Source organism: Argentina anserina, chromosome 3 (assembly GCF_933775445.1).
Source record: "Argentina anserina chromosome 3, drPotAnse1.1, whole genome shotgun sequence".
Classification (NCBI taxonomy): Eukaryota; Viridiplantae; Streptophyta; class Magnoliopsida; order Rosales; family Rosaceae; genus Argentina; species Argentina anserina.
The window spans coordinates 14,980,758-14,992,555 of NC_065874.1; the positions used below are offsets into that span (position 1 = coordinate 14,980,758).

General features: G+C 39.0%; 2 protein-coding genes across 2 annotated transcripts; both read right to left on the reverse strand.

The window, feature by feature from the left end:
• Positions 1-3,316: 3,316 nt before the first annotated feature.
• On the reverse strand, positions 3,317-4,786 carry LOC126787139 (mitogen-activated protein kinase kinase kinase 18-like). The gene is given in 2 exon segments (XM_050513066.1): positions 3,317-3,364; positions 3,366-4,786. Coding segments are annotated over 2 exon segments (1,434 nt in total). The 5' UTR covers positions 4,752-4,786.
• A 2,563-nt stretch (positions 4,787-7,349) lies between these two features.
• Positions 7,350-11,192, reverse strand: LOC126786097 (aspartic proteinase A1-like). The gene is made up of 13 exons (XM_050511809.1): positions 10,809-11,192; positions 10,646-10,706; positions 10,441-10,535; positions 10,251-10,363; positions 9,931-10,099; positions 9,762-9,801; positions 9,615-9,679; positions 8,796-8,909; positions 8,614-8,678; positions 8,310-8,454; positions 8,103-8,222; positions 7,870-7,958; positions 7,350-7,710 (listed from the first exon to the last, which is right to left on the reverse strand). The coding sequence occupies exons 1-13, from the start codon at positions 11,190-11,192 to the stop codon at positions 7,626-7,628; spliced, it is 1,545 nt and encodes a 514-aa protein (XP_050367766.1). The 3' UTR covers positions 7,350-7,625.
• Between the last annotated feature and the right edge of the window lie 606 nt (positions 11,193-11,798).

Genomic DNA, 11,798 nt, shown 5'->3' on the forward strand with positions numbered 1-11,798 from the left:
GGTTGGAGGTTAGTTGACGCTATACATAGGTTGACTTTGTTTATAGTCTGTTTTGATTATTAAAAAAAAACTAGTTGAATTCATTACTAGCCAACTGAACAATAATACCAGTCGTCAAACTCTTCTCGAATTCATTACGTAGTTACGTACGTCGATTGTTTTGTTTTGAAGCAATGCTCTGTAATTGATGAACAAATTGAAACCATGCCAATTAGCGTCCCAAGTTTAACTTCTTGCCGTGTCTCTTCTTGTTATCGTTATTCGTTAACCTTGGTCTGCTCATTATCTGTAGCTTCATTTCATTTCCTTGATGTGTCGTTCTTGTTGTTACTTTGCTTCGTTTTGTTCCTTCGAATACTTTAATTTGATCTCCCTGTATATTATTGTCTTTGCTGCCTGTGTGGCTTAATAAAGTAGCATTCAGACCACGATCGATGGGAAAACAACTCAACTCCCCAGTCCCGATAACACTGGTACGAGAAACGATCCTCTATATAATTAACCATGCAGAAGCTATTCGATCATAATGAACATATATATACTCCGATCCAGGCATGCATTATTTATAGAACTCCTACTTAAATTGTTAGACTTGATTTAAATTTGCCGCCAAATGAGTAGGTTTTGTTGCTCTTTAGCTCATGTATAACCATGCATACAATTGTACCGTACATATAGGTATACTGTACACATACAGTATCATCATCTAGCTATTCATGCATCAGAATAGAAGAAGAAGAAGAAGAAGAAGAAGAAGAAGAAGAAGAAGAAGAAGAAGAAGAAGAAGAAGAAGAAGAAGAAGAAGAAGAAGAAGAAGAAGAAGAAGAAGAAGAAGAAGAAGAAGAAGAAGAAGAAACACAGAGTCTTAAGAAACACAGAGTCTTAAGCGCGATGTTACAATCTTTGTGAACTTTTCTGATTCTATCTCCGTATGTAACTTGGCTCAAGGGTGACATGCACTTGATCTTGAGAATTTGAGTTTGGATTTGGATTTGATGAAGAACAAGCGATTTGATAGCTTGATGATTTTTCGTGGGCTTAAGTTTGGATTTAGATTTAATGAAGAACTAGCGATTTGGTAGCTTGATGATTCTTCGTGGGATTGAGTTTGGATTTGGATTTGATGAAGAACGAGCTATTTGATAGCTTGATGATTCTTTGTGGACTTGAGAGACTTCGAGATTTCTCGAGAGTGATCTTGCTCAAGTGATTTTCTCTCTTCTTCTCAAGTCTACATTCTCTTCATGTTGGAAAAGGTATTTATAGTGTCAAGGCTTCTATTTTATAGAATATTTTAATGACACTAAAATAATATTTTTTCTTTAATTGTATAATTAAATCAATATGTATTTTATAATGAATTTAAAATTAGTTATTCTCATAACTAAATTAAACAGTTTCAAATAATTGATTAATTATAACCGTTAAAGAATTTATTAATTTAATCAAATGTCCGATTACCATTTCGAATCGCCAACGACATTGAATTTCCGATTTAAGTCGGAATCACGTAGTTTTGAATATGATCATCCATTTATGTGCTGACGCAAGTTTTATTCGGATCCGCACTAACTTTATTGACTTTTGGGCCACATGTGTAATTTTTTCGGGCTCTTGGTCGATTTAGTTATTTAATGAAGATAATTTACTTCATTAAATTTCATGTGTCTACAGTTGGAATTATGTACTAATTTGCATGAAAATGTTAAATTACTTGGTTATCTTAGCAATTACTTTGATAATATGATCCACCTACGACTAGCTAGAATTCTTCAGAATTCTATAAGGTTAGGTATAATTGTAGCTCTTTAGCTATATGACATACAAAACAACTCAAAATTAGAGCCACTAACTGCTTCAATGCTAAAAAAAAGTACTTCAAGGCTGAAATCCCAAATTTAAAGCGGTTGCCTCATACAGGTCTGCATGTCTTATTGTCCTTAGATCCAACAATATATTAGCTAGCTGGACATAATTATAATGTCAGAAAATCTGCTGGTTCATTACACTAGCTAATTATGAGTAAAAATCTATGAACATCTGGTAGCACAGTATTTTTTTGGTTGTACAGAACTACAGATTCATGTACCTGAATGTAGAAGAAATCAGAGGATCAAACTTGCATTAATCTGGTCGAGTAGGAGTGCATAACTCACACCTACCATAATAATTGAAATATAAATATGGAATAGGGCGAGAGGAACAAACAAAAGTCTCTTTGGTTCACACATCATGGAAGCTTCATCAACTGATCAAAGAGAGGAGCAAGTCAATATAATTTAACTAAATTGACCTCTACGTCAAGTCAATGCATAAGACTTGTATAAACGCCCCATAAAGACGGCAACATCTTACATGCTCGGAATACTCGGAATACTAATACTCGGACGCGTCGGTATTATAGCTATAATTAAGCAATTAAGACTAATGCCTACATGTTTGATATCGAATTCGGAACATGTAAGAACTTTTGCATGAAAAGTGAAGAGGTTTCTATTTTTCCCATCAAAAAAAAGAAAAAGAAGAGGAAAAAACACCGGTTGCGATTGCTTCACTGGCAAAATCAGAGGAATTACAGAGAGCAATATGGCCCTGCCTTGACATACAGCTAATGCATTTAACCCTTCACATGCATGTCAGTAAATGCCTAATGAGCCATATGATACTGTCTTCTTCGAGCACCATATGTTCCTGAGATTAAAATGATGTAAATTAACCACACAATTTGTTTAATTAGATCACAAAGGTTGGTAATGATGGAAACAAAAAGGGTAGTTAGGCATGGAGAAATTTAGGTGCAGATTGATAATCTGATAAACTAATCTGAATCTTTCCAAGATTAGGGGGGATATAAACAAGAAGAGAGGAATATGCTTACAGGCTAGATAAGAGAGTTAAGAGACAGCTGGTCTTGTTTCTCCTTTTGGTTATGACAGGACTCAATTGACAGCTACTTCTCCTCACTTGTGTGGAGAGATGGCTTAAGATGCCAAGGGAGGTGAAAAAGTTTAGGTAGATCCAAATCATGGGTAATGGTTACTTAACTCGAGAGATTGAGAAATATTGACAAACTAAATCTAAATCACTATGAGACGTACATTTTTTTTAATTTTTTCATAATACGTACATTTCATTTAAACACCAACCTTAATATTGAAACACAATTAAAAGAAATTATAGTTCGATGGAGCAATGAACTCGCTTACGCGTTAAACCTGCCTCAGTATTAACCGGTTAATGGTGAATAAGAGGCGGAGGCCGTTGTCACCAAGTCCAAGAGTGATGCATTTCACATTTTCACCCTTCACCTTTCACATTATTTTAGTCTATAGAGAAATTGATCTGTCATGTCGCATTGTATCAAAACTAGCAGAAAACAGAGAAGACATTAACAAGAGGAATATAAGCACCACAGTTTGGCCGGAAAAATCAAAACATGAATGATAAAAACGGGAGTGAAAAAAAGAATAATTCCGAGTATCTTGTTCAATATCAAGATTGTTTACAAAAGAATCGTCTGTAACAATGTATGAGATTATAAATTCTCCGTCGCTACCAATTCTACTGTTAGATTCTACAAAACCTTCAAGAGCTAATTCTTCATCATCACATATTGAACTGTGAAGTTCCTCATCGACATCCATATCTAATGTAACAGTTGCCTCCATAGATTGCTGCTCTGAGATAGCAACTGTGGCATTGTTGTTCTTCAATAAGGCTTCTATATCCTCATCGCCATTGCTTCTAACAGTGAACCAGTTCTCATCAAATTCCCAATTGGGAGTATCTGAAAATGTAGAACAAGTTCCTCCAATCAACATCTTGATCCTTTCTTGTGGGGAAGAACCGGAACAAATGCTTTGACAAACAAATTTCTGTGGAGGAATAACTTCAAAGACTTCAAATGAATCCCAGAGGCCTTGATCCAACACACTAATAGGAGATGAGCTCAAGCTCGTAGACACCATTGAGCAGTCTTTAAGAAATGGATGCTCGAGAAGCTCCTTAGCTGTCCACCTCTCTCTTGGGCATTTCGTTAAGCAATTGCTCAAGAAATCCTTACCCTCTTTCGAAAGCCACTTCGGAAACTCCGGCAAGTCACCGGAGAATCCAATCCGGTAGAGAGCAGAAACAGGGTCACTTACCTCCGGCCAGGGGCTACTGCCACCGGTGGCCATCTCAATCAATGTACACCCAAGTGCCCATATATCAGCTTCAAAGCCCTGCTCCTCTCCCCTCGCCACCTCCGGCGCCATGAACACCGGCGTGCCGGAAAATGGCGACGTGGGCGCTTCATGCACCAACTTAGCACAGCCCAGATCAGCAATTTTGATCTTCCCACTCTCTTCGGCCACCAAAATGTTCTGGCTCTTAATGTCACAATGTGCCAACCCATTGGAATGAAGATACTCCAGACCCTGCACAATCTGCTGCGTATATGATCGGATCACACCCTCCTCGAGCTGCTTTCCTTGTCGTCGAATCACGTCGGAAAGCGTACCGCCCGGTACGTACTCCATGAAAAGATTGTACATAGGCTCATTCTGCTCATTACTAACATCACAACCCAAGTACTTGACCACATGCGGAGAGCTCAGCTTAGATAGAAAACACTGCTCCTTCCGCAAGAACATCGACCGCGAAAGCTCGGCCGACTTCACCGCGAATACCTCACCGGAGACGGCTCCGGTAGCGAGAGAAACAGCGGCGGTGGAGCCGCGACCGATGATCGGACCTCTTGTCCACTCCATTTTGGGGGGCTTTGTTGGTGTTGGTTTGTATGGTATTGGAAACTGAAATTGGTATGAAATGGTTGCACTATGGAACGTTTTATATATAAGACATTGGGGGGTCATTTGGGGTAGGTCCAAAAAGTAATAATCCAAAGTATAAACTATTAATCCAAAATGTCAAGCTGTTTAAGGGGGTGGGAAGAGAGACATGTGTCAAAAGGAGAGAGGAGCTTGACAGCTCTAGCCGTCCGGGAGCGCAGTTACTTGGGGTTGTAATAAAGCCAACCACATGGCGACACATGAAAGTGTTTAAGTGGCACATGCCGAGATTAACAGATTAAAAGCAAATTACTGTGGTGCTTATTTGCCAAGTGATTTTTTTGCGGCGCCAAAAGCACTTATTTTCTAAGATTAGATGCGTCCCTCTTTCAACGCGCTTCCTTTGAATTCCTTTTTTTTTTCTCTTGGTTTGAATAGGAGAAGACAATCGAGTTCACACTTAAGAATGGACAAAGTAGAAATTGGTGAAACTTTCTTCGGTTTGACGAAGGTTAGTCTAGATGGTAGGTTGAGTTTTGACCTCGTGTGTTTGATCAATTCTTTGTTTGATCGATGATGTAAACTCGAGATGTACTACAGTCTTTTGTGTGTGTGTATATCGTAGTTCATATTCGAGGCTGATTTTGTAAAATATGATCGAGATCGGTGAGTGTTGACGATCGAGTTAAGTACAGTGTCGGTGTTACAATTTTTGGTTGAGTTTTTGCACAAAGGATAATGGAAAGGATGAGTTAATAGTGAGTGTTATATTCTTATCTTATATGGTGGGCTGGTTGATCTTGATTGAAAGCTAACAAGTATCTTTTCCGGGGACCCTAGGAAACTTGAGAGGAAAATTAGCACAATACTTGTCAATGGGAGAATCGAACATTCATGTTCTAAACGGTATATGCATCCAATCAGACAGGTAACGTATTGTGACCATTGTAGAAAGGTTTATAAACTAACAAGGACGTTACCTTTTCAAGGAAGGAATCCAAAGCAAAGCTAAATAAGACTGCAAATGAAACCAATCTCATACCAATGCGGGGTTCAATGTTTCCAATTTACAACCCGTCTAGCGCAGCCATTTTCTTGTTATCTTTTGCTTTGGATAACAAAACTCTTTTTTATGCAACTACGAATCGAACAATTATTACGTACTTCTCGATTTATGTATGTCACGTCTGCTAATGTTTTGTTAGAAGTCGTAATACAATAGAGTCTTCAATCAGGTTAAATTTGTAGGCATGTCGAATGAAGAAAGTGAAGGACATCGTGGTAGTCGGCATAAAATCTGAGGATTAATCCCATTTATTTGATGGGAAATGGGAACGGCCATCGTAGGAAGATTTTCTTCATGATAGTGATTTGTTTGATACCATTTGACATGGGACAAGTCCCTCCTCAGAAGCTCTACGCGGCCCTAAGCTTTTATGCATGGAGATTTGAACTATATCGGATTCTAGTAGTATCACTTTCCAACTACTAAAGTAGATATTCTAGTCTAGCCAATGTGGAATTCAAGTTCCTTCCCCATTAGTGAACGAAAGTGGCATAATGGAACCTCAAGGTGAAGGAATGCCATCAAGAAGGAATTGAATATGCTTCAAGGAGTGGTTAACCCCTCCTTGCCTGTCGGTGCAAGACAACCCTTTTTGGTGGCATGGTGCAGCTGAGGCCAAGCATCGAACACAAACCAAGCACCCAACCCTTTACAGCTACAACAGCATAGTTGTACACAGACTAGACTTAGAACCAAAGACCAACCCAACCCCTTCCCCACCTCTCTTTTCCTAAGTATGTAAAAGAGACCAACCAACCAACCGCCCAAGCCATTTTGGAAATGATCTGAGTACAGCTCAGTTAGGCAAAATGTACATGCACAAAAGCTTCATGGTCGGGGTAGAAATTCTTTTGGGTCATAATGAAATAAGGGACTGAATCTTAATCACAACATTGCGTGGTGTAGAAGCAAACGGATCACCACTTTGGCAGTGACATTTCGTTGTCCTAAGCTGGCTGTGTGCACAGACAGGCATAATTACCAAGTCTCTTGTGAGTTCGCAGTCGCAACCACACATTTGCATATGAGCCTTCGTCACATTTTGCCTGCGATTTCAGACACACCATGTGGAATACAACCGCGGCTATTTACGAGCTTGGATACAAAATATTACCGATGTGATTAATTGCGTCCCAGATTTGTGCCTGTGCGCCCTGCAAGTGTTCTGGACATAATGAACATGTAGACACAATAATACCACATAAATGAACCTTATGAAGCAAAATTTGAACAAGAAGAAACACAGTTCTGATGCATCCAAGTCAACACGACGCCCCCAGTTGGAACAAGCCAACAGAGACCATTTAATCTTTAGGAAAGAAACCGACGTTTGCTAACTTCATGCAGATAGTATTCCTGAGAATAGGAGCTTATATAGCCTTATACGAGATTTTTGTATACCCAAGGTTGGTTTGTAGACTGTTGCTATTTGATGGAATCGAACACTACCTAGTGGAACCTGCCTAACGCATGGAGATGTCGACCCTGTTAAACATTCAACAACACATCGCTTTAAAGAAACCAACGGAAATATGTTATTTTCTTCTGAACACTACACAAGCAACAAAGTTTATACAGAAGGATTCACTTTCTTAATTCACGAGCAATCTTCAGACAATACTAAACAGCCAGACAGATGGACTAATATATACAGATATGCACCCATTCACTACTGTTGCTTCCAGTACTAGATAAGTTTTACTTTTTTCACAAACTCAAAAGACCTAGGAAACAGCCATTGTAAAAGCGGCACAGCAGTGCAACATGCTGAACTGTATATGCTTTGTCTATGCAGCTTCTGCAAATCCAATTCTCTCATTGCCGAAGTCAAATACAGTATGATACTGACCCATGAACACATCTCCCAAAATCCTGTCGTAAATAAGACGAGGGATTAATTAGAAGTTGACACTGATAAGGCAAACCCAAAGTTCGAAAGAACAACAGAGCTGCAGAGGTGGTATTCAAGGCTATATAGAGCTATAGACACAAGTAAAAAGATAAAGATAACTGAAGGGTGGTGGACTATACCAGAGTGGTCCACGAGGAGGTGGGACATCCAAAGCAGTAAATCCACTGATGCATTGTGCTACCTCTCCCTCACCTACTTTGAGTACGTACTGTTCTCCATCAAAAAGGGAAAAGTATACCATGATCAGTAATAAAGTCAGCAAAGCAGTGAACTTTTGATCTTCTATCACATGAGACACGAAATACAAACTGGTCTTGAGAAACTGTAATACATGTATAAATATATGACTGACCTGTTCAGGGGCAAGATCAAATTGTTTGCCACCAATTGTGAAAGATACACTAGGCATGGAAGACAAACCGGCACAATCAACAGCAGATTCTCCCATTGGGCTAGGCAGCCGATCACAGAGCTGCAATAACAACCTTATGACCATGAGTATGAGGAAGCCAATAAACTGCAATCTAAAGAGAGACATGAGATGCTAGAGGTGCTTCACCTGGTTCACATAGTCAAGTATGCGATCCTGTGTTTGATTCTGCTTGAGCTGATTTTGCATCCATACAACAGTCATCTCACAGGCAGAACACATTGCATCAGATAAGCCAGCAGAGGACTTGTCCACAACACTCTCAATCCCGACACTGATTACGATCACATTATTAGAGTGCATAATTAGAAAATAAAGTAAGGTGATTGAATAGATTCATAAATTAATACACTAATACATTTATAAAGAGGCTAACCCCTTGACAAGAACTTATTCCAAACAGGTAAGCAACAAGAAGTAAATTGGGTCCAACCTCACACCGTGAGTCCCATCAAATGTGCATAATCCAATCTGAGAACAGATTTTCTGTGGTTGGTCCTGCCACAATTGAAGATAAATACTTGTATAAGAATTATGGGTAAGCCCTTAACTCTCCACAGAAGTTGTAAAATCAAAAAGGTTTACTGGCTTAGCATATCAGGAAAAATGTGTCACCTTTGCCAAAATCATCTTTATTATGGTATCACCATATTCTGCAACCACAGTCTTGCACTCTTGACTTACGATCCCGGTTGCTCCAATAGCATGGTTGAGTTCAGTAATAATTGTCTGTTAACAACATAAAAACAACTAATTTAAAATTATGGAAGTATATGTTTAATAATAAGTTAAAGAACATACTATATCGAAGTCAACAGAACCATATACATCAGGCTAATATCATCCAGATTCTACAACAACAGTTATGCTCTCTTGACCAAAAAAAATCGCAGTTTCAATGCATCCATAAACTAGTCTCTTAACAAGAAAACAAGGAACACGCAACACGTTGAAGGAAGGAACAACAACAAAAAAGTTTCAATGACAACCAAAATTATGTTTTTTTACACATCATGCTGCCACAAAAATAAGCAACCAAACAAAACAACTGCAAAGCAGAATAGGAGAAAACAGAAAACTTTATCTTCCTGCCATCGAAAGCATAATAATAGAGCAACCACTGAGCACCAGCTCAAAGTCGAGAATTCCTCATGTGGGCAGAGTAGTTACCAGAATAAACTTCTAACAAACTGATGAGGAAACAACAACAGACCATAATACAATGCAGAAGAAAAGCAACGGTAACTTCAGGGTGGCTTGAGGATAGAGCAAGAACATAGTTATTGGTGTCGCGTGAATATAGAAAACAACAGATGAGATGCTGAATTTCCATTCAAAAATGCAGAAAAGAGCGAACAGCAAGCAAAATGAAGCTATTATCACTAAGAATGAACTTTAGAACTAACAGGATGACACAGATACATGAAGACATACCGTTGGGCCAACCAACAGAGAAGTTCCAGAATCAGCAATTGCCGAACAGCCGCCAGCACAAAATCCTGTAATTACTCCGAAGTCAGACTAATACAATCTTACAAACGTATTAATGTGTAACAATAATCATAAAAACAACTCCCTTACCAGTTGTTTGACCATCAATCAAAACATCACCCATGCCAAACTGAAATAACACCATCACAGTGGGAAACATTAGGATCTTTAGTAGAACACTGATATTGACTGCAACCTGCCAATTACAAGTTTGAACTCCAATAGTTGTTTAACAATTATACAAATTTGAAATACGAACCTGCCAATAGCCTTTCTGTGTAACAGGAACATATGTGTGCTCTCCAACATAATGATTAGGATCTACACCACCAAAAACAAGTTCACCTCCTTCCTCTTCGTCAGCATGGCGATTAAACCAGAACGAGAAAACAGATTCCTTAACAAGACCCTGCTTGACCATGTTGTACCTGTAGAACTCCTGAAGTCAAACTCTTGGACAAAGAACTATCTGTAATTCATATACCATGAATATCCGTCTTGATTGGATGGAGTACACAACCAACAGGATAAATAAACAGCATAGCAACTCAAGTTAACAGAATAAGCGATGGGAAATACCACACAGGAACAGCATTTCCAACTGAAATTTCTTGAAATCCAAGGCCAAGTATGCCATCAAACTTTGCCACCAAAAATGTGATGCCAGGCTCCTTGGTTGCCTCAATAAATTCCTGAAATTAATTACATGCATCAGTAAATATACAATCCAAAAGAAGCTAAAAGTGCTAGATACTGAATTTAGATTTACCTGATCTGCCACAACGAGATCACCAACTGTAACGTGGTCTCCACTGAAGAAGCCAGAGATTGCGCCAGTTCCATATTGGATTGCTGCAGGTTTACCTGCACAGCAAAAACAACCAGAAAATATACTGTCATCGATGCCAATGTTCTTCAAAAACATATATGCATATACACCTGATCTAAAAGAAAAAGGTACTAAAGAAACATACCATTTTTGCTGTAGGTGCTTGAACTGCTTGATTTATACTTTGGATGTAAATAGCAGGCAATCTGCACACATACAAAACATGCATAAGATGTCTGGTTGTCTCCTGAGTCACAACATACAACGAGGAAACTCAATCGCCAACAAGCTTAACAATAGAGACTCACCGAGAAATAACATTTAGATGAAGGCACCCACAAGTTCGAGCTACCAGTATCAAAGATCACAGTGAACTTCTGAGGCGGAGTGCCAATACCAATCTCCCCAAAGTACTGCGCATCCATGTAGTTCTTGAGAGACACAATATCAATGTCCTGGTCATCTCCCAAAGCTCCACGGAGATTATATTTCTGGACAACAGCCCTCACAGCATCTCCATTCTTGGACTGAAGGTTGGCAGCAACGCGGTTATTCTGATCAAACTTCCTCTTTTTCAGTCCAACACGGAGCAATCCATCATTGGATGCGCACAACTCCAAGGGAAACAAGAGGAAACAAAGATACAGCGTCGCCGTAACAGACTTGAGCTTGGCTTCCATTTTCACCTGCATGCCGAAGATTACGGTTACCATATCGCATAACGACACTAATCAAAATCATAACAGGCACTCCAACCCAGAGGAGTCAACTTTCCTGGGACTTTAACACCTTGACTAATATGATCAGATATAACTTTCCTAGGCCAAAACTGAATAAACCCAACAGTTTTCTTCATCTTCCTCCTCTAATTTCCCATAATAATCAAAATTACCAAACAGAGAGAAAATCACAGTCAGTGAATTCATCACGAGCTCAAGAACTAATATGATTCTCCTAAATCGATAGTAAATAAAATAACATCATACGTCATGCAATCGATCACACTCAACTCACGCAAGGTTTCGATTCGGGCGATCGTTGATTTCAACAACCACAGAGTTTGCGAAGATCAAATTAACTGTAAATTAAAAAACAGAAAAGCGAAAGACAAAAATTGAAGAAAAAAAGATCGACTAAACAAACAAGGCTAAGGAAGCAAAGGGTTTATAAGGAGTAGAAATGACAGAGAGAATTAGAGAATAAACAGAATCTAAAAATGGAAAAGAATTGAGAAGAACTACTCACGGTTGGGAAGGAGGCGATGAGATAGGAGGAGAGCGTTGTGGGAGGTTAGATAC